Source organism: Nomia melanderi, chromosome 4, assembly GCF_051020985.1.
Source record: "Nomia melanderi isolate GNS246 chromosome 4, iyNomMela1, whole genome shotgun sequence".
Classification (NCBI taxonomy): domain Eukaryota; kingdom Metazoa; phylum Arthropoda; class Insecta; order Hymenoptera; family Halictidae; genus Nomia; species Nomia melanderi.
This window is the reverse complement of record NC_135002.1, coordinates 5,263,503-5,284,081: the sequence shown is the minus strand read 5'-3', so window position 1 is coordinate 5,284,081 and position 20,579 is coordinate 5,263,503. Positions and strand designations below refer to the sequence as shown.

Here is a 20,579-nt window from a genome sequence, read left to right as displayed (position 1 = left end):
AAAAACGCGGTTACGGGCTTGAATTCGGACGAACGAAACGCCGGTAATTATTCGCCGGAATTAACGCGAAATTCCTGGCCAATCGACGCCATCGTCACGCCTCGTGAGCTTGATGGCCACCGATGAAAATCGTGCGCATCCACGGACGCGTGGGCAGAACGCACTTTACACGCAGGAATCGTTTAATCGATCTCTTATTATATTTTTCATCGCGCGGCTGAGCCACCGAGGCGTTGATGCTCAGCGATTTTCACGGAATTTTGATCGTTTCGCGAAAACCGTCGAGCGATTAGGGACGAGTTGTAACAGGGAACGAATGCTTGGAATTATTCGAGAGATTAAATCGCAGATTCGATGGAGATACTATTATACTAAGAGCGGAATGCTCGACTTTTGTTCCTTGTTCCTTGTTTCTTCTTCTGAATAATTCAGGAGCGTCCTCGTAATTTTGTGAAATTGAAAGGATGGATGACTCGGCGTATCTCGTGATACTTTAATTCTCTCGTTAATGTTGCGCAAATAAGCGAAATATAGGGGAATCGACAGTTCGATGGAATCGAAGTTGCTTCATTTTTCGTGATATGTTCGTGGAGGATAAAGTAATGAAAGCTTGCAGGTGTCAGAGAAGCTTAAGTTCTTTGCGTTAATGTAAAGTACAGGTTTATGGATCTATTACATCCTTCTTCGTAAAGTATTATCAAGTATTATCTCCAGCGAAGCAAAGTGTGTATCACAGCTCTACGAACTTCTGCTATGAAACAATTTTGAAGAGACATGTTTATCGTTTAATATAACTTATTTGCATCGTTCTAAAATCCCGTCAGGTGCTATAATGCGAAACTTCTGTATTAATTATGCCGTATATAATGACCAACTAGTAACAAGTGAACCCTTTCTTTATTAAATATCCAATACTCTCCCCATCATCAAATGCTCAAATCGTACACATTCCTTTGGAAAATCTCAAAGCAGCAATAAAAATCAACGTAGATTGACTTTATTCCTTAACATTAAATGCTCTTTCAAAGCCACAAATACTTAAATCCTACGCATTACTTCCGAAAATCTCGAAACAACTGTAGAAAACAGTACGATCGCCGTTTTCCTCGATATTCAAAGCTATTTGAAACAACAGATGCTCGAATCGTCCGCACTACCCGTACAAAAACGAAAGATAAAAGTAGCATACAGTGCCCGAGCAGTTCAAAGCCCTTGACAAAAACAAGCCACGACTACGCGAGCGGAAGTACCGCTGGGATAACGTTCCCCGCGTGTCGCGGAACTAATAGAAAACGGTCCGCGTTGCGGAATCACCGACCTCCGACAGCGACAAGACTCGTCGCAGACGTGTACGAGCCCGAAATTTTCTTGTCGGCATCGACACGTGCAACTCGAGAGCGCAAGAAGCGGACGCCGGTCGAGAGATCCACCGGCATGGCATTTCGTGGAGAACCGCTCGAGAGAACAATGGCTCTACCGTGCCGTCCTGCGGAGAAGTCTCGAGAGAAACCAGATTCGCGGCGCGGAAATTGCCGGGCAAAAGTCTCCGAGGGCCACGGAATCCTGCCTTATTTTCGTTCTCGAGTGGCCCCGGGCTGTGAGACCTGGCTCCGACCGTCTGTCGCCGTTCAGCGATCACGAGGGATCTTCTCGGATCTTCTCGGCCGTTCGTAAAACTTCCGAAGTTGGTGATCTGCGCCGGACAAAGAGGGAAGCAGCGGCGGCAGCGGACGCCGCGACATTTCGCGTCCGAGCTGACGGACTGAAAAATCTCCTCTGGACCGACTCTGTTTGAGTCCTTTCACTTTTGAATTGCTCGGGCACGATGAGATAATTGGACGTGTTCTTTGAACGAAGGAAGATTGGAATTAATTGCTCGGAGAGTTAAGTACCTTAACAGTTTCCGTCCAAGGTAAAGCTATCGATCGATGCATATGAAATTATAGGGTTTCATTTGAAAAATATGGAGTTGAACTTTCTCATTACGTGGGAATGTGGTAAATTGTTCCGAGAATGTGATGCATTCTAAGCTATGCGCCTGCCTTTGTTTTCTATCTTTTTCTTCTAACGAAGAATAATGATAGAATATAGAAGCGATATAATTTGGAGCTTGACTGATGGAATATCAATGAGTCGCGAGGAAAATTCGAATGCCAATCGTCCGACAGAAATATGCGAACGTCGGATCATTTACATTCGTTTGCTACGTTTTACGCGACGAATGCTCGATAAAACGAGGAAGACCGAAAACAACGAGGAAGCCCACGGAAGAAACGAAATATGAAGAAGCCGAGGTACAGCTGGAGGTTGTTTTCAATCAAACCACGAGCCTCCGGATCGCGTCGATATCCCCGATCGTTCGCAGGAAAAGGAACGAGCAGGAATCTCGTGGAACGCGGGGGAATCAGCTGAGAGTCGAGTCGCGAAACGCGGCGAGGTGGGATCAGCTTCTCTCGGCCGCGCGTTCCTGCGGGCCGTGCGTGGCCGAGAGACTTCAATGCCTGGCTACGTGATCCCCGGAACGCAGGAGCGACGACACCGTGAACGCTCTCGCGCTCGCGCGCAACAGCGAGACAGAGAACGCGAACGAGCTGGTAGTAGGGAGCCGAGAGCGAGCGAGAGAGGTGGGAGAAAGCCATCCGCGAGTGTTCGGAGAGAGGAGAGGCTCGTTTCGAGCGGACGTTGGGAAGAAAGGGGCAAAAACTGATAACAAGGAGCCAGGAAAATGGGAAACACTGGAGCGAAATGGAGTGCTCGGTAAAAAGGTTCCTGCGGGAGAGAGGGGGACGGGCCTCTCCTGCGGTATCTTCGAAAAACTCTTAACTGAATGACCCTTTCGCTGGGAATTCTCGTCGAACGTTTAGAATATTCCAATTTTCAATTTGATCGAGGCATTGGTTATGGTTACGTTTATCGAGTTGACCGTTTTTGTCGGTGACTCATGCTAGGGTAATTTGCTTCCTTGATATTCATTTATCGAGAGGAGGCTGGGCAAACGTTGATGGAAAGTTTCTCGCTTCGAGAAAGGAATTAGATCGTACTGAGCCTATTGGTACGGCAATTACTAACTCATCCCTTATTTCTTCTCAGTCCGAGGAACAAACGCGTTCTTAAGCTAAACGAAAGCCAAGGAAGAAGTCGATCAACAAGAAAGGAATTAGGTGTCACCAGTCCTCTTTTCCGCGCTCAATCTTCGATTTCAGTCGCGAAGGGTGCTCGAAACGCTCTCGGGTCCCTTTTCGCGTGGCGGGAAGGAAGGGAGTCGTTGAAAAACAAAAGCTGGCCGGAATCTCTGGCGACGAACAAAGAGGGCAACTCGTGCGCCAGGTACAGAGACGACGAAGAAGAAGAAGAAGGCGGCTGAAGTATCGGAAGTGTACAAAGAAGTTGGAGCAGAGACTGGCGGAGGTTCGGAGGAAGAATAACCAAACGATGATGCGTATATACGCGGTGGCGCGAAGTGCTCTCTGTGAAAGAGAAACCGAGGATGGCTCGTCCACATAGTACAAAGACGAAAGCGACGTTGAAGAAGAAGGAGCCTGCGAGGAAGTAGAAGCAGGGATTGAAGCAACGGTTGGAAACAAACAAACAGACAAGAGATATATACACGGTGGATCGTAGTGTGTCACGCGAAAGAAGGAACGAGGACAACGATGCACGCCTATTCGCACGGTCTAAAGACGAAGAGGACGACGAAGGAGCAGAGACCAGTGCAAAGATTGAGAAGCAACAGGGACCAAAGCAGAGGTTGAGAAGCAGAGGAAGAACGAAGCGGTGAAGAGGTATATACAAGGTGGCCCGAAGTGGACTCCGTAAAAGAGGGAACGAGCGAGACACGGTGTAGGGGGCGCAGCGACGGTTAAACAGCGTGCACCGCGTAGGAGCGAGTGAGAGAGCGGCAACGGAGGGGCAACGTCGACGGTGGTGGGGGTAGGTTAGGTAGGAACGCGCAGCTGAAAGGCGGAGGAGGACTTGCACACGCTGGAGAAGGGGGCTAGGTATGTGCCGAGGGAAAGGAAGGAGCAAGAGAGAAGGCGTGCGGCGGCTCAGCGGTAGGGACAAGGACAGACCGAGAAGGGGACACCGGCTCGCCTCGGTCGGAGTAAAGCGAAGCCAACAAACTCACGTCAGTTCGTAGCTGGAGGGATGCCAGCGATCCTCGCGCGTTCTCCGACACTCAGCTATCCGTTCACGGCGTCGCCGATCCGGGAACCGAGGCGGCCGAAACTCGGTGATACGAGCCAGCGACCTTGAAAGTGAAACCGAAGATCCGGTGGTTGGTGAACCGCGCGATTCCGATTCGGTGCTGCACCGGGAACCATCCTCTTGCGACCAGAGTTCGGGGACGCTGCTCCGTTGCAGTGGATACAACGGTTCACCCTGTAGAATAATCTCGAAAGAAACCCGAGGAATACGTGGAACGAGCGCGAGGAACTTTGAAATCTTGGAATCCAGTCGACGCGGAATACTAGGAGGAGCTACCCAACGCTCGGACTTCGGTGTTCCTCGACTGTGTTACTCATCGCGCGAACGAACGAGATCGGCCGGTATACGGAAGCCGCGGCCCCAGCCGAGTTTCTTAATCGCTCCGCTCGCGGGATTAGGGCCTGGGGGGTGATTAAGAGGCTAAGAGGAGGGAAGATAGCGACGGAGAGGAAGAAGGATACGGAGGGTGGCGAAAAGCGTCGGTTTTCCCCCTCGGGTGATATGAGCCGGGCGCAATTAAGGCGGTTAACGGAGTCGGGAATACCTGTCCGGCGGCGGGCCAAAACCGGTACGAGCGTTCTCCACGCGATACAGTGAGCGCGCCTCGCGCTCGCGCGCGCGCGCGTGTGCCGCCGCTCCGCTCCGCACCGCACGCCTGGCTCCACGGGACTTGGTCGTTCCTCGTGCCGCATGCAGCCTTCAAAAGGTGCATACACCTTCGCCTGCCAGCGAGTCTGCGCTTCTTCGTGCCGCGCGCGCGCTGCTCCTCTCTCCGCGTCCGCTCTTTTTCCCTTCGTGCACCTTGGTCCGCGTACCCCCGGCGCTGATTCCTCGCGGACGGTGCCCGGCGGTTAGCCCCAGAGGTTAGGGGATCGAGGCTCGGGCGTTAGGGGATGCCCGGCGGGCGGCTTCTGTGTGCACCGTTCGGAGCGCGTTACGTTCGCGGAGTGTTCTCGAGAAGGTGTTCCCGAGCAACCGCCAGGTGATCCGAGTCTCCGTTAGCCTTCGGATGTACGCGGACGTGTGTACACCGTATTCTCGTATCCGTTGCGCGGCAGTGGGTTCAGTGTGTTGGTGCGATCCGGTGGGAATGCTCGATACCGCGAGAACGGGGAAGTGATAGTGGCGGCGAGAGGGAACCGGAAGAGGAGACCGCGGGATCGTAGGGAAACGTTCCGAAGGATAGAAGACAGAAGGGGACGAGGGGGAGGAAGGCTAGCGAAAGGGAGGTAGCGGTAGAAAGGGAGAGGATTCGAAGGGATTCGTTTGCAGGAGAGGATGAGGATCGACGGATGAAGAGGAGAGGAGGGAAGAGGACGGGCACGGACAACGGACAGTGGAAGAGAGGCGGGCTGAAGAGGAATCGTTGAAGGGAATGATGGAAGGTGTCTCGGGATAGCCGACCGATTGAGAATTCTTCGACCGTTCCGTTGGTCGGCCGAGAGCTGCGCGCGCGAGAGAGGGTCCGTCCATGAGGTTTGAACGAAGGACGAATTGTTGAGAAGCCACGCCATGAGAATCCTCAAAACGCTCCACTGGTAGGTCCCAACTGCGTTGACTGTTGAACGGCGGCGCCGCGTCGCATCTCGCCGGTGTTTCTTCTTCTTCTACTTCTTCTTCTTCTTCTTCTTCTACTTCTTGTTCTTCTTCTTCTTCTTCCGCTTTTATTGGTCTGCGACGACGGTTGTACGGGGCGGCGCGACGACCGTTGGTCGCTCTCCGCGTGTTCCTTCGTTCGTTCGCTAATCCCGGCCAGGGATGTTCAGGTTGTTCTTTGTATGGAAATCGATTCGGGGAACGCGTTCGCTTCAGAATCGCGAGTCCCCGAATGGTCGTAGGCTTCTCCGGAGAAAGAGGGAGCTGACGCAGACGCCGGTTGAGAGTTGACAATTGGAGTAGGATCGTTCGTAGGGACTATGGTGACGAGTCTTAGTAAGGTTTTCGGCTGAAAGGATTGTTTGTTGGATAATCGGAAACGATTGTCCCGAGGACTATCGAAAAGAACATTTCTAGTAGGATTACTTGTATATCGTGATAAGATTCAGCACCTTCCACGTGGAACGGTGGGGTGTCAGCTTATCAGAGCTTGCGCGAGGTATCGTGAAGTCTGGAATCAGGAGTACGCTCGTCCATGTAAACCATGATGACAAGTTTTGGCAAGCTTTCCGCGCGGAACCGTAGACCGTTGACCTATTGGAACGTCCTCGAATGATCGGGGAGTCGAAAATTTGGAGTACGATCGCTTATATAATCCAAGATGACAAGTTTTGGCAAGCTTCTCGCGTGGAACGACAGGATGTTAGCCCACCGGGAACGTGCCGAAACTTCGAAAACTGGGGAATTTTTAGCGGAATCATCGTCCGTACGCGAGCGATAACGAGTTTCAGCTGGCTTTTCGCACGGCGCGTTAAAATGTTGGCCTACCGGAAATGGTCGCTGCGCAAAATATCGGAACCTTGACGGCGAGGCGGGGCAGCGGCCGACGGCGGATCGGCGACGAGTCGCGCGTATTGTACACGGAGGAAACTTAAAACGTTTGCTGACTCGTTGATCGATCAAATGTGCATTCCTTTGAAACGGCCACCGACTCGACACGCCTGCCGGCCTGCGCGAGCTATAGGTATTTAATCCTGACGTGCACCGAGAGAGACTATTTGCCAGGCACTCGGTTAACGAGCATGAATGGGCAGCCAACGCAACGGTACTCGCTGAAAGCCAGGCGATCGACGGTCAACCCGACGGTGCTTCTCGAAACACAGAGATTCTTCTGTTCCTACTCGGGAATTCTTCCAATCCGTTGTTTCCCCGACGAGAGCTCGAGCTGAGGTACCGCCGCGCGGCCCCGCTGCCGGAAGTTCGTATAAGGATGTAGAAACCTTCGTTAAGGATACGAAATTCCGCGACTGCGAACGTTTAGTTGAGTCACGGATGTAGCAACGTCGATGAAAAATACTCTCGCGGCTTTCGGTCACCGCTACGATCGATTGCCTGGAAAAATATAGAACACGGGAGACGTCGATTCAGTGGCAATGAATCGGAGATGGATTAATAATTAAAATTCCCCGTGGTCGTAAAAATTTGAATGAAATTATGCAATAACTTCAATGGCGGAGCTGTGGATATCGAGTTCAGGAAAGCAGATCTGTAAAATGTTGAATCACTAATTGCAGTCATTAGCGACAGTTCGGAATAAAACACTTTAGTGATCATTACTAAAGTCGTTAAAACGTCTTCCCTACGTTTGACGCTTCAATCTTGCTTCAGCGATTGCATTACTTAATCAACTTTTTATATTGAATCGTTATAAAAAGAAACCTGTAGCAACTTATTTTTACTCCATTACTAAATTTAATATTTAAAATGAAAGGAAGACCATTATCCGCAAGACAAAACTGAGATACGTAAAAGATATCAGACTATCGGGTGACAGGTCGAATCGATTTTTCCTCGAGAAAACGGCGATCCACCATTCTTTCCAGCAGCCAATGGAAACAACGCTGCCGCTCGTCGAGAACAATTTTCGTTCCGAGATTCACGGGGTTACATAATCATGGCTCGCCCAGGAAAGCCATTAGACACTTGTTCTCACATTGTGCGCTGGGGGAGGGGAAGAGGGGATCCCGTGTTTCCGTTCCTGCAGTCCTGCTTACCTGCCCGCCTCCGCAGGTATCGCGGTGCCAGGGCCGTGTCTCGCTAACCCGCAGTTTTTCCCCTCGACCACGAGCCTCCGCAGAAATGTTCCTTTTTTCCGGAAACTGCGCTTCGATGAATGGCTTCTTTCTTCCCCCCGAGTCACGACCTTTTTCCGCCGTATTTTCTATTTTCGTCGAAACTCGAAGGAACACGGATGGAGCAAGGCAGAGAGGATCGTTTCTTTTTTTTTTTTGTTCGTCGACTGGGAAATGTTCAGCTCGAATATTAGGCCTCGGTTTGACGATCCCGATCCGTGAGAACGGATTTGAAGATGCACGGTCGCGGAGAAACCAGCGCGAAAATGATAGCGTATCGCGTTACGTAAACGCCGGTAGATTTCACAGGAGATTCGCGGAAGAATCGTCAGGACCTTGGTACCATCGTTGAATACCGTTGTTTCCCTGCATTGATCCGGAGATGGGCAAATTCATTGTTCGGATAAGGATTACGAATGGACCTGTTGACTGTTGGGCTGGCACGCAGAACAGTTTTATGGGATTCGGAGCTTTCCTTTTGTCCGAGTAATATATATCGCGTAATTGTGTCTTTAATGGCAGGATATGATTTAAGTTTATTATCTTCTGGAGAGCTAGGATTTGAGATAATGAAGATATTTTTATGAGGATTCCTTATTGAAATTCGTTCGCTTGAATGGATTCAAATTTTAAGAGATACGGATTTTTATACGTTCAATGGAACGGTTAGAAATAAGTTACTACTGGATACTTTTACTGTTCTTGTATTGTATAGATCACAACTGAATTTCAATTCATAGGAATTCATTCATTTATGCGAAATGTTGGGGGAATAAGAATTACGAGATGTGCGTTTCCATTGAAGTAAAATGATGCAACTTTGATGTCTTTTCTAATTGCAATTCGAAAATAAATGTTGACAGTTCTATGGGAATTTCTACGCAAAAATTCAATCGTTCAGTTAAAAAACCGTTCAAGATCTTTACCAAAGATAATTTCTCACCATTTTCTAATTCGGAGTTTACGAAATAATTCAGCTTCAATTCAATCATCAAATTCAGAGTTTACGAAATAATTCAGCTTCAATTCAATCATCAAATTCAGAGTTTACGGAATAATTCAATTTCAAGTCAATCAAACAAATTCAGAGTTTACGAAATAATTCAGCTTCAGTTTAGTCGCTAAATTCAGAGTTTACGAAATATTCTGGAAAAGCCTGCATTCGCATAAGGAATGACGAACGAAGAAACAGTGAATTTGTCCATTCACGCTCGCGTGTTGAACTCGATTCGAGATACAGGCGCGTCGAGGCCTCCTGTCCAAGGTTTTCGTGATTGTGAATCGTGTTTTCCCAGCGATTTGTCGCGAAACGTTAGCCTCGGAGCAGTAGACCGGCCAGAGCGGAGCCGCGAGGGAACATGGGCTGGTTTTAGCGGATTCCTTGCAAGAAGAGGACCGCCGAAGAGGGTTCGGGTGCTGAAGAGGCGCAATGCCATTAGGTCTGTCGAGCATCGAGCCGGTGACGGCGACGGGGTACTTTGTGGAACGGTTCTAGACAAAAACCAGATCCTCTCGCCCCGAAAGGGCAGGGCTTGTTCTGTAAAACAGAAACGGACCTTTTCAGAATCGTCGGATCAACGGGCGCTGCTTTCAAAGGCGACCCACGGCTCAAAATGGCGGCCGACTCTCCCGACCGTTTCGCACGTTTCCCTTTAAAAAAACGCTCGTTCTCGATAAGAAAATCATGTTGCTAATTGTAAACTTTACGGAAATCACGATTAACATTGCTAATGACCGTAGCTCTCGCTTGACTTTAAAATATTCACCATATTTCATTTCCACGTTACTTTTGACCGATAAACCTCGTTAGAATACTGTAGCTGCCATTAACTTAAATCAACATTTTAAACGCTCCGAAAGTATCTTGTATACCAGTGCTTCAATCGTTCACTCAAACGAATACACAATAATTCTATATTCATCTATCCTCATCGCAGTATCCATTGCTACAGTGTAAATTCACGAATTCTCAACGCGTCGCTAATAGTTGAAACAACCGAGAACACACGGGTACAGCTGTATCTCAGCGAAGAACACTGCGAAACGTGCAATTATTCTGCCTAATACGCTCGCGTTGCAAAGAAGGGCAAAAAGTCTTTGGGCCAGAGATCCGAGCAAGTGTCCAAACAGTGGCGTCCCGCCTCACGGTCACAGAAACCAGACGAAAATGGCGAAACGAGAGAAGTCGGTTCTCTCTCGACCGCTTTTCCTGGAAGTACCCCGTCGAATCGAGTCGCGTTGCTCGTTCCCTTTAACAGTAATCCCTATTAAAACCGTAGCCACTGTCTAGCCTAGATATCGGACTCCCGCTTTAGACACGACCGGACGTGCGAAAGAGAACGAGCGAGTTGCCAGCGCGCGAGAGGCCGAGAGAAAGAGAGAGAGAGAGAGAGAATCGAGAATGAGCCGGTCGAGTTTCCCTGTATATCGCCAGTAGCCACGTAGTAGTTGGATGCACTCCGCAACGATGTGTCACCCTATCCGTTTTATCTCCTCGGTGTGTTCTGCCCGGTGGAAACACGTACGACTGCAGCCTTCCCATCCGTCCGCGCTAGTCACCGTGTTCCACGGCGGCCTTGATCGCGCGATACCAGCCGCCGATGAATCGCGATCGACCGACACAGAATTATCCGAACTCATGACCAATGGTCGGACCAGATTTCGAACGAGATCCGATCATCGTTGAATCTGCTCGGGACAGTCCGACCCTTTTACGGCCGAAGGACTGAGGTGTTTTGTGTATTCCTGGGAAATTAGGAAATGGGAAAGTGTACGGAATTGTATGGAACGTATAGGGCGAGTCTCCTAACGTGGCGACCTCGAATCACTCGTAAGGTATTCGTTGTACGGAAAAATGTTTCAAAAGTTGCGTGGTATCTAGGGGGACGTACAGTGCTCTAATCTGTTTTTTATTAGCTTGCTTTTTTATTGAGATATCAGGGTCACCTTCAGTTTTTTAAATGGAATGTCTAATATTCTTTTCGAATTCGGAGTACTCTTTTACGCAAAATTTGAGGATTTATCCGAATTCGAAAAAGAATATTAGACAATATTAGACAATGGAACGTCTAATATTCTTTCTAGAATTCGGATTACTTTTTCACGCAAAATTTGATGATTTATCCGAATTTGAAGAAGAATATTAGATAATATTAGACAATGGAACGTCGAATATTCTTTTCCGAATTCGGAGTACTTTTTTACGCAAAATTAGATGATTTATCCGAAAAAAAAGAATATTAGACATTCCATTTAAAAAACTGAAGGTGGCCCTAATATCTCAATAAAAAAGCAAGGTAATAAAAAATAGATTAGAGCATTGTATGTCCTCCTAGATACCATGCAACTTTCGTTTGAAACATTTCTTTCGTACAACGAATACCTTACGAGTTATTTGAGTTCATGTTAGGAGACACCCTGTATATGCGAAGCGTGTTTCGTAATGTTTGAGGAGACTGTTTTTTATTGCTTGTTTCTTGGAGAATTTACTTTTGGTGTTTGTATGAGGATAATCTTTAATGATTTTGCGCGAGATGGTAGTGTTTATTGAGAGTCATTTGGTTGATAATTTTGTGGTAGAGTATCGACTGTGGTTGGTTACTGTTTATGTTTGAGGAGGTTTTTGTTGGAATTTTTGTAGCAACGTTAGTGATTCGATGTTGACGTTTTCCTTGATTTTGATTGCGGTGGTTTCATTTATGTAACTTCAGATTGTTTACCTGCGAGCGTAGTGATATTCTTTATTAGGAGAATAGTTGTGTTACGGTTTGAACGATGGTTAACACTATTTCTACCGAAGGTGTCAAAAGACATTTTCGAAATTTTAACTTATAATTAGTTTCTCAGTTTAATAGCTTTCCTCAATTGAATTTCCTATAGTCAGTTTTATAATCTTTATTGGAAAAGTCGGAAAGTCAATCCAGAGTATACGACTGATCTTGGAAAACAATTTTAAGTTCAAATTTCGAAAGCTGCTTGCGACACCTTCGGTAGGAATAGTGTTAATGTCTTCCTCAATGAACCTGCTGTTAGCTATGTTTATGGTGTTACGTGAATTATGTATGAATACTGTAATGTGATTACGTAGTTTAATTAAACAAATGCCAGAAAGCGTTGAGCAAAAAGTGTTGTCACTGGCAGTGTTCTGTGACTTTCAACGTCTATTATCTCCTTCGACAAAATCTGATTCGAGTGACAGTATACCAAATCAACAAAATATTGCAAACCGACAATACTCTATTGAAACCTGAATCTTACACTTGACACACATCTTCCTCTCATTTCAAGCATACACCATCAAATATCTTTGTCACTCCAAAGCAGAGAACTTTCTTCATCCCTTCAAAATAAATGCTACCAAAACACTAAAAACCATACGTGCCAAATATAAAAAAACAAACGCTAAATACAGTCCTTAACAGACTGATGCCATGTAAGAGGCATGTCACTTTTAATTGTTAAAAGTAATTTTATTATCTTTATCACTGTTACTGTTACAATATTCGCAATTAACACGTTAAGTATTGTCATAGATCACTTCTATGTCGTTCCCCTTATCATCTGTTACCGTATTTTTCGTAAAGAAGATTTTCAACATGATTCAACAAATATATATATTACTCAGTTCATTCAAATGCAAAGTAAATATTCCTCTATAATCAACTATCATACTTAAAAGGAAATATACGCGCAACATATGCTTAGAATTTCCATTTTTCCAATAAATTACTAACGACAAAGTGGCCGTATCGATCAGAATTGTAAAAGAACCCATAGACCAAAGGGTTAATTAATATAAAAACAGAGAACTACGTACCGATCTCTTGCGGCTTCGCTAATTGCATCATTCGCCCACGACTCAGTCTCCCAAATCTGAACGTTTCCTCTCACCGAAATGCCATCCGTCCGCAAAAGCTTTAAAAGTGAAATCACACGTTCATCCAGAAATGTCAAGAATCCAGCTACCTGCCGCGGGCAACCCTCCGATTCCCGTTCACCCGTTCAATTCCATCGACGAATCATCCCCAAACGAGAGGGTCGATTAATAAACGAAAAGAAGAGAAAAAAAAAGAACGGAAGAAAGCCGTGAAAAAGAGAACGGTGCGGGCGTGTTCCTCGTGAACGATCCTTTGAAAGGATCCACTGCGAAAGCACATGAACCCGTTTACGTTCGGCGGGCGCGTATGCGCGCCATTGCGTCCCGCGTTTTCTGTCGCTTTTGTCCGGCCAGCCGGTATGCGGTATTGTCTCTTTCGTTTCTTTTTTTTTCCCCTACCCTCTCCTCCCCCTCCGTCGGCCGGCACGGCCGGTGAATTCACGTGGCCACTTACCCACAACCGTAATGCCGTCGCGGCCTCTTGTTCTTCTTTCCTCCCCCTTTCCGTTGCCCTTGTAACTGGATCCACGGGAAAAATCGCGTTCACCCTGCCCCCACTTCGCGATCGCGTTCGGAGAATTCGTCTGCGGTTCTCCCCGGGTTTTCGGTCACGGTGAACGAACCGCAGGATCTATTGTCCTCCTCTGGGGTCCACGTTGCGCCCGCCGAAGATCGAACGAAGGATAACCCGAGGAGGGAATGCGCCGCGGCGAAATCGAGCCGGCAGCGTCTATAACGGACGTCTGTCTACTAGAATTCTTTGTCGATCGGCCCTTTAACCCTTTGCGGACGGATGTCGGCGTTTCGGCGAGATGAAATGTTCAGATTTCGAAGACCGAGTCGTGGACGAATGATCTAATTAGTGAAACAAGAGATCGGCACATAGTTTTCTCTAATTATATTAATTAAGCAATTGATGTATAATTTAGCTTCATATGTTGAAGGTTTTGTATGTTTCGAAGCATCTTCGTCCGCAAAGGGTTAACCCGAAGTGCTCTTGGTTTCTCGCTTTGAGAAACCAATTAATCGGACAATATAGGAATTGATATAAAATTCAATGACCAAAAGAAAACAGAGTAAATCTGGTCATTTGATCTGATCATTTGACGTGACCTATTTCGAACTTCGCGAGAAAAATTATTTTTCTGCCACTTGTACTGACTTTTATAGATTCATCTCTCATAGTTTCATTTATAAGATCGTTGCGTATAATTGTGACTTTTGAGTTGTTCTTTAAAGAAAATGATTTCGGTCATGGGTCAAACTGAGCCGTGACGGTAGGGACAGGTATATAAATGTTAGAAATCATTATTATTTCGTATCATGGTTAATCGTTACACTGTTATCTACAATTACTTACGTTACTAAGTACTTTTATTTGATATCGATTTCCTTGCAATTCTCTTCAAGCAATCCGAAAGCTTCGATCATCGATGACCACCGTGGCAATCAACGTGTTAAAGTTGTGATTTCATTCTGAACTATGATCGACACGACCGCTTTATCGATAACACTAGTGTTTAGTTGCTTTAAAGTGCAATAACCGATAACAGGAATATAACGTACATTTCGAACTGAACAGAGCCGAGTGACATTTTTGTTTTTACCAGAAGCCCGAGTCGTCGTTGCACGGCGAGGGGTTAATTGAGTAATTAGTTTCTGGAACGGCAGGACTTTTCTTTCGTCCATCGCCCGCGCTGCATGTTTCTTGTTTTTGTACCGGACGCATTCAACAAGTTTGCGGCTGGAGGAGAGATAATGGTTGGCAATTGTTCGAACGATTAGTTGTGTCGATAAGAGTCGCGGCGGGGATCCGAATCCGTGTCAATTAAGCGGGAAATCGGGCGATTTTAGAGAACAGCGAATTAGATGATACTCCCGGATTGCGATTTCTTTCTCGAGCGATACGCGACTGGTTACAATCGTCTCTAGATCTTAACTCTGAAGCACAATTTTATATTTCTTTAAGAAAACAATCTACTATACGACCAGTCTACTCTAGAAACATTACTCTCGAGAATTGCAATTAGAATTCATCGAAAAATTTCGTTAACCCTTTGCACTCGGAAGTTTTTCACTAGAAATATTTTAATATTTTCTGATGAGATGAAATCGATATTTTGTGAAACTAAGTCGACGAAATCACGCGTACATTGAGGAACAAAGCTATATTTGAATATTTCTCAGAATGATGCATTATAGGGAATATAATATTAAATAAAATTTTATAATTTTACTGTATGAAATCAAGCGGTGTCACCTCTCGAGTACAAAGGGTTAATCATTTCAGCTATTCATTGAATCAACTCGCCGTTGCCAACTTCAGAGATAAAAACATAATAACAGTCAATATTAAAGATTCCATTTGCACTCCACAGACGCCTCTCAGTCTATTGATTCGACCCAGCAAAATCGTAGTTCGATATTTCATAGTAAACTTCGCATAATCAATACGTGAAACATTGAAAGAATCTAGTTTTCTTTCTCAATGTACGCACGATGTCTCGACAAGTCGATTTCAGAAAACCTCGTCCGCGTCTCATTAGAAAATATCGAATACTCCCATTGAAAAACTCGTGAAACCTCGGGTTGAAACCTCGAATAAGACGAGCCTCCCGTGAAACACGAATAACGTCTCCATAAATCGAATTCTTATCAAACGGACCCAAATGAAAATCCGAAAAGAAAGTGACCGTTTCCGACCCGCCACTCGCAATCCGTTCAAAGCTAATCAAATTCGTCCGCTGCGAGAGATAAAACACGCCCCGATGAAATAATATATTCCGTGTCACGCGAACGGGGACACGCTCGCTGTCAGGCAACAGTTCCATCGGAGACGTGGGGCTTCATTAACCGTGTTTATTCGTCATTTATTATTGCCGGCATGATTTTTCTAATTACCGCAAGTATCCATAACACGAGAAATCGTTGACCGACCGGTCTCCTCGTTTTTTCTTCGGGGCTGAATTAACGAGCGAAGTTCTTCGAGCGACGCGGAATTTCATCGGTTTCGCTCGTCTCCGGACCGTGAACAAAAAAGAAAGAGCAAGAGAGAGAGAGAGAGAGGGAGAAAGAAAGAGAAAAAAAATTGAAAGAAAAATCGGCTGTTACAGCCGGGCAGTTCTCGTTGAACGCGGGCACGTGCTAATTGTTGAATCGATAAAATTCCACGAACACGACTGCGATCGCGGCTTGCCGGACAATCGAGGCCCACGATCGAATAGCCGCGCGCCGCGTCGGTCGCGACTTTCGACTGAAATTTCTAACGCGTTATTCACCCGTCCGCTCTTTCTCCCTTCGGCTTTCGTAGACCGGCGAGTGGCTTTCATTGATTTATTAACCTAATTACTTACTTACATACCTCCTCGGCCGATCGACGGCCGATTTTCATTCATCCTTTGTCGACTCGCCGAGTCGACGCTCTGTCGAGGTATAGAATCTGACCCTTTGCACTCCCGAGGTGACTCACAATCATTTGATTTGACACGATGAAACTATAAAATCTGATATTTAATGTTGAACTTCGTTTAATCGATCCGTGAAATATTAGTACAACAGCTTTGTTCCTCGATGTACTTGTGACATCTGTTCGAGTTTCAGAGAATATCGTCTTCGTCTCGTCGAAAAATGTTTAATATTAGTGAGAAACTTGTGCAAAGGGCTAACTTTTAATAGACACACCGCTGGACTGGAGTATTTCATACTGACTCGTGGATTACAGAGCGTATGCGACATAACGCGATTTTACGTAACATCTTGCACAGTAAAAACGCAATGAATTTTTATGATGTTTTTGCACTATTTCATTCGTAATGGAAGTCTTGGCGAAGTGTAACGGATTCTTCTCGACTACCATTTCTTCGTATTCCTGAATTAATATTTGTATTGAGTCGGTGCGCCATTTTGACGTTTTGTACGTGATTAATGAAAGATTATTCTTTCAAAACAAATATGTTTTCAAACTATTATAGTCTATATGAAGGACACTGGTTTCTCCGTTTTTATTTGGTTTTCGTTCATCTAGCGAACAGATGAGATCTTTTATCTCTTACGAACATCAAAATTTTTGCATCAACATAATACAGTGCCACAATTGTTTTCACCCATTTTCTGTTACTAAAACTAAATGCTACTTGCACATACAGTGTTCTAAAAACAGAGCTGTGAAAAACTCTATATATACTATAGTATTTCTCATTTAATGTCATTAAAGACATTGAGCTATGCAACTTCGCTAATTACCACAGCATTGAAAAAAATATAAAATTTAATTCGAATTGATTATCTATTTCAAAGGGTTAACATATTGCGTACCAGCTAATTTTCAGAAAATTGAATTGTGCGAATGGCAATTTTCACTGAGGTCAACTTATATCACTATACATAGAAAAACTTAGATATATTGTTATGTAATATATTTTAAATATATAATCAATTCGAATTAGATTTTATATTTTCTTCAATACTGTGGTAATTAGAGAAGTTGCACAGCTAAGTGTCTTTATATAAAAATGCAATATGTTAAGAAGCTACACTATTAATCCCAATTCAAATGTCCTTTCGTTCTTTCATCCCTTTCACGGATGAAACTCGGAACCAACCCTTTCCCGCCTCATCTCGAGAGGCCATCTCACGCCTTTCGCTTGTCGGACTCCTAGCGGAGGAGTCTGATCTCGATAAGAGTGGACAGTTCCGAGGAAACTCGGTAAAATGCGAGCGAAGATTCGGAAAAATCGCGATAGGACAGCGGCGCGCGCGTCCTATCTCGTTTTCCTGTCGGAATCCTAGCAGGTTTCCGTCGTGGAAAACCGGGGCAAGTTTCTCCAAGATGTCCGCTCTCTCCTAGCGGACGTCCCGCGGTTATTACGGGGTCGGGGCGAGGAATCGCGCGGTGAAAAGGGCGGGCGGTTGCACGCACGGGGCGCTTTCTACCGATACCCATTGTCGCGTGAAAATTCACTTTTACGCAGCCTTTTCCGAGACGCGTCACGCTCTTCAACGTCGATCGCGAGCTTTCATGCATTGCTTGCTCGCTCCTTAAGGTCATCACCTTTCCGATAATGATCCAGTCGCGCGGCGATCGTGGCAACGCGCGAGACTTCATTTTACGGAGGGACGAACGTCGCTGAGACTCGATTTTCGTTTCATTTGTTGCGTTGGATTTTCTTTTAAACGAAAGTGTAACTGTATGAAGTTCGTAGGAAGAGAATATTATACTGTTTATTATTATCTATAGTTTTATTGATTAATCCCTTAATGAATGGTTCTCGTAACAATGCTGAGAGATTAAGATATCGGACTAAGTACTTAAAAGTAACAGAACTTTTGCACATCTTTTTTTTTTTTTGTTTTTACAATATTTAGATGGATTTACACTTCCGTTACCAATGAACTTAATTGACAAAAAATAATTCCCGTTACTATTGTATCATTCCTCTTGCGAAGCGCACGATTAAGAAATTCGCGAGTAAACGAATGCAATTCTTGATTCCTAAATTAGTAGCCCGTGTTTAATTAACCATGCCGCATAGCAGCGGCATTAAAAGGAAGCGTGTACGTGCCAGAAGTGGAGGCGGTATTCAAAATAATCTTCGCGCAGAATTCACGGGGCGGCTTAATGTTTCGTTAAGCACGGCCGCGGGAGGTTAATTTTACAACTTCGACAGGAGAACGATGCCGTTGGCGCGCGCGTAGGCGCGTCGAACGGTAACTTTTCCCGAAGGAAATTTCAACCGGAGGCCGGACCATCCGCGGCTCCGACAGTTTAGAACTATGATTTCGCGCCGGTAAGTGGCTGTAACTCGGCCTGGCCTCGATCGCGCGTAAGAAAACGCGCTTAGAAAACTCGTTAGCTTACCCCTTGATTGTTCACTCCGCTCCTCCGTAGTTAGCGTAACTCTCACCCCGAAATATGCCGATGCGTTCACGTCAAAAGCTTCGACGTTGCACCGCTTTTCCTTTGATCCGCAATTACTGCGAGCGAACGTTGTGTTACATTTTAACCAGTTAATCGCGTTCGACGAGTGTACACGTCATCTTGAATTTTAGAATGATAAGAATCTTTTTTGGCAACGAACAGTTTACCTTTTTAGATAAACATGCAACTCTTCTTTATTTGTTTTAATATGTTTTAGTTGTTTGCTACATATTTGTGAAGATTTGAGAAAATTATTGTGCATTTCAATTCTTTTGGGGTTCTGAAAATGGAACGTTTATGCTAAAATATGGGAATATAATATGAGTTTTTTTGATAATGAACTGTTTACCTTTGTAGATAAACATGCAACTCTTCTTTATTTGTTTTAATATGTTTTAGTTGTTTACTAATCTTTATAGTAGCAGAATTTGTTACATTTTCGTGGAGATTTCAGAAAATTACTGTGCATTTTAATTCTTTTGGGGTTCTGAAAATGGTACGCTATGCCAAAATATGGGAATATAATACAAGAATCTTTTTGATAATAAACTGTTTACCTTTTTAGATAAACATGTAACTCTTCATTTGTTTTACTACATTTTAGTTGTTTACTAATCTTTATAGTAGCAGAATTTGTTACATTTTCGTGGAGATTTGAGAAAATTACCGTGGATTTCAATTTTTTTCGGTTCTGAAAATGGAACGATTATACGGGAATCTGAGAATATTGAGATTTGAACGAACTCGAACGTTTCGTTAGTTAGTACGAGGGTTAAAATATATCATACGTGTGTTTGCTCTGCGTTCGACGTGTATACTCGTCGTTGGTCGATTTTAATTGCTCGCTCCACGGGAGGTTTTTAACGGGTTAACGGGTTAAGTAAACCTGGCACCGAACAACCTTGTATTTACTTTCCATCGTTGTCTTGTCGCTATGATATTCTCCCCCTTTTCGTCTTTCTTATTGTCTTCGATCCCTACACTGTCTTGTTAACTGTACTCTGTTACTTGTTTAATTATTTCCGATTGTTACGAGCCACGGTGCCGTGGAACTCTGCCTCGAATCGTCGGACTTTCTAATTCGGTGTCGGATCGTTGAGTTCTTCGATTTTCGTTGGAATTAAATGAACAGTGGATGAAATTCCCGGTGAAATTCCGCGATTAATTTATTAGCTTGCGATCCGCGAAGTTGCGGGGAAACAGTGGAGCCGTCTGAATTAATAGAGATACGAACGTGACCGGGCAAGGGAATTTTTGAATAATAGAATGCTTATTTCATTAAAGCTTCGTTTATTTGAGCGGAGATCGCAAAAGCTGATGGTTCGGACCTTTATTAATCGCATCAGTCGTACAAAATATTTTTATAAAAATGTGCACGTTATATTATTACGATTTGATATAATTTATTAAATATTAAAATCTGCGTGGTAGAACGGTTATCATCTGATCCGTTACGTTCATTGTCAGGCTGCAAAAATTTGTTCAAATGCACGTAGACACGTTTGGAAATGAAATTTCATGTCAATCACAAATGATTTTAAAACAAGTGCATTTAGATTAAATACGAATGAAGAATACGGTTTATTGATATTCTGAAGATTATGCACTGTAAATGCATATAGTTCTGCAGTCTGGTCGTCACGGTGTTTCAAGTAATTCATCCTATAATTGTCAATACTATCTATCACTGACAGTCTTTCTACTTCCAATGATAAACGGTTGAATATCAGATGGCTCCATATTCCACTGAAAACCACTAAAACGACCAACAATTAAAACAGAATCAAACATCGACTGTATAAACACCCGAAGAAGGTCAATCGGTCAGCATAACATAGCGAGCGTCATTTCG

General features: G+C 44.8%; 1 protein-coding gene across 5 annotated transcripts in view; it reads left to right on the top strand.

Annotated features, from left to right (window-relative positions):
- LOC116435093 (uncharacterized) overlaps positions 1–20,579 on the top strand; it is a 103,935-nt gene that overhangs the window by 59,880 nt on the left and 23,476 nt on the right. The window contains exons 1-2 of one of the 5 annotated variants that reach the window (XM_076366523.1): positions 3,915–5,744; positions 9,230–9,373. The exons of 2 other annotated variants lie outside the window; for them this stretch is intronic. In XM_076366523.1, the coding sequence (XP_076222638.1) occupies positions 5,719–5,744; positions 9,230–9,373 (170 nt within the window). In that variant the 5' untranslated portion in view covers positions 3,915–5,718. Of the gene's footprint in view, positions 1–3,914; positions 5,745–7,956; positions 8,274–9,229; positions 9,374–20,579 lie in introns of those variants that run through there. 2 more of the 5 variants (XM_076366522.1, XM_076366525.1) reach the window with 2 other exon arrangements.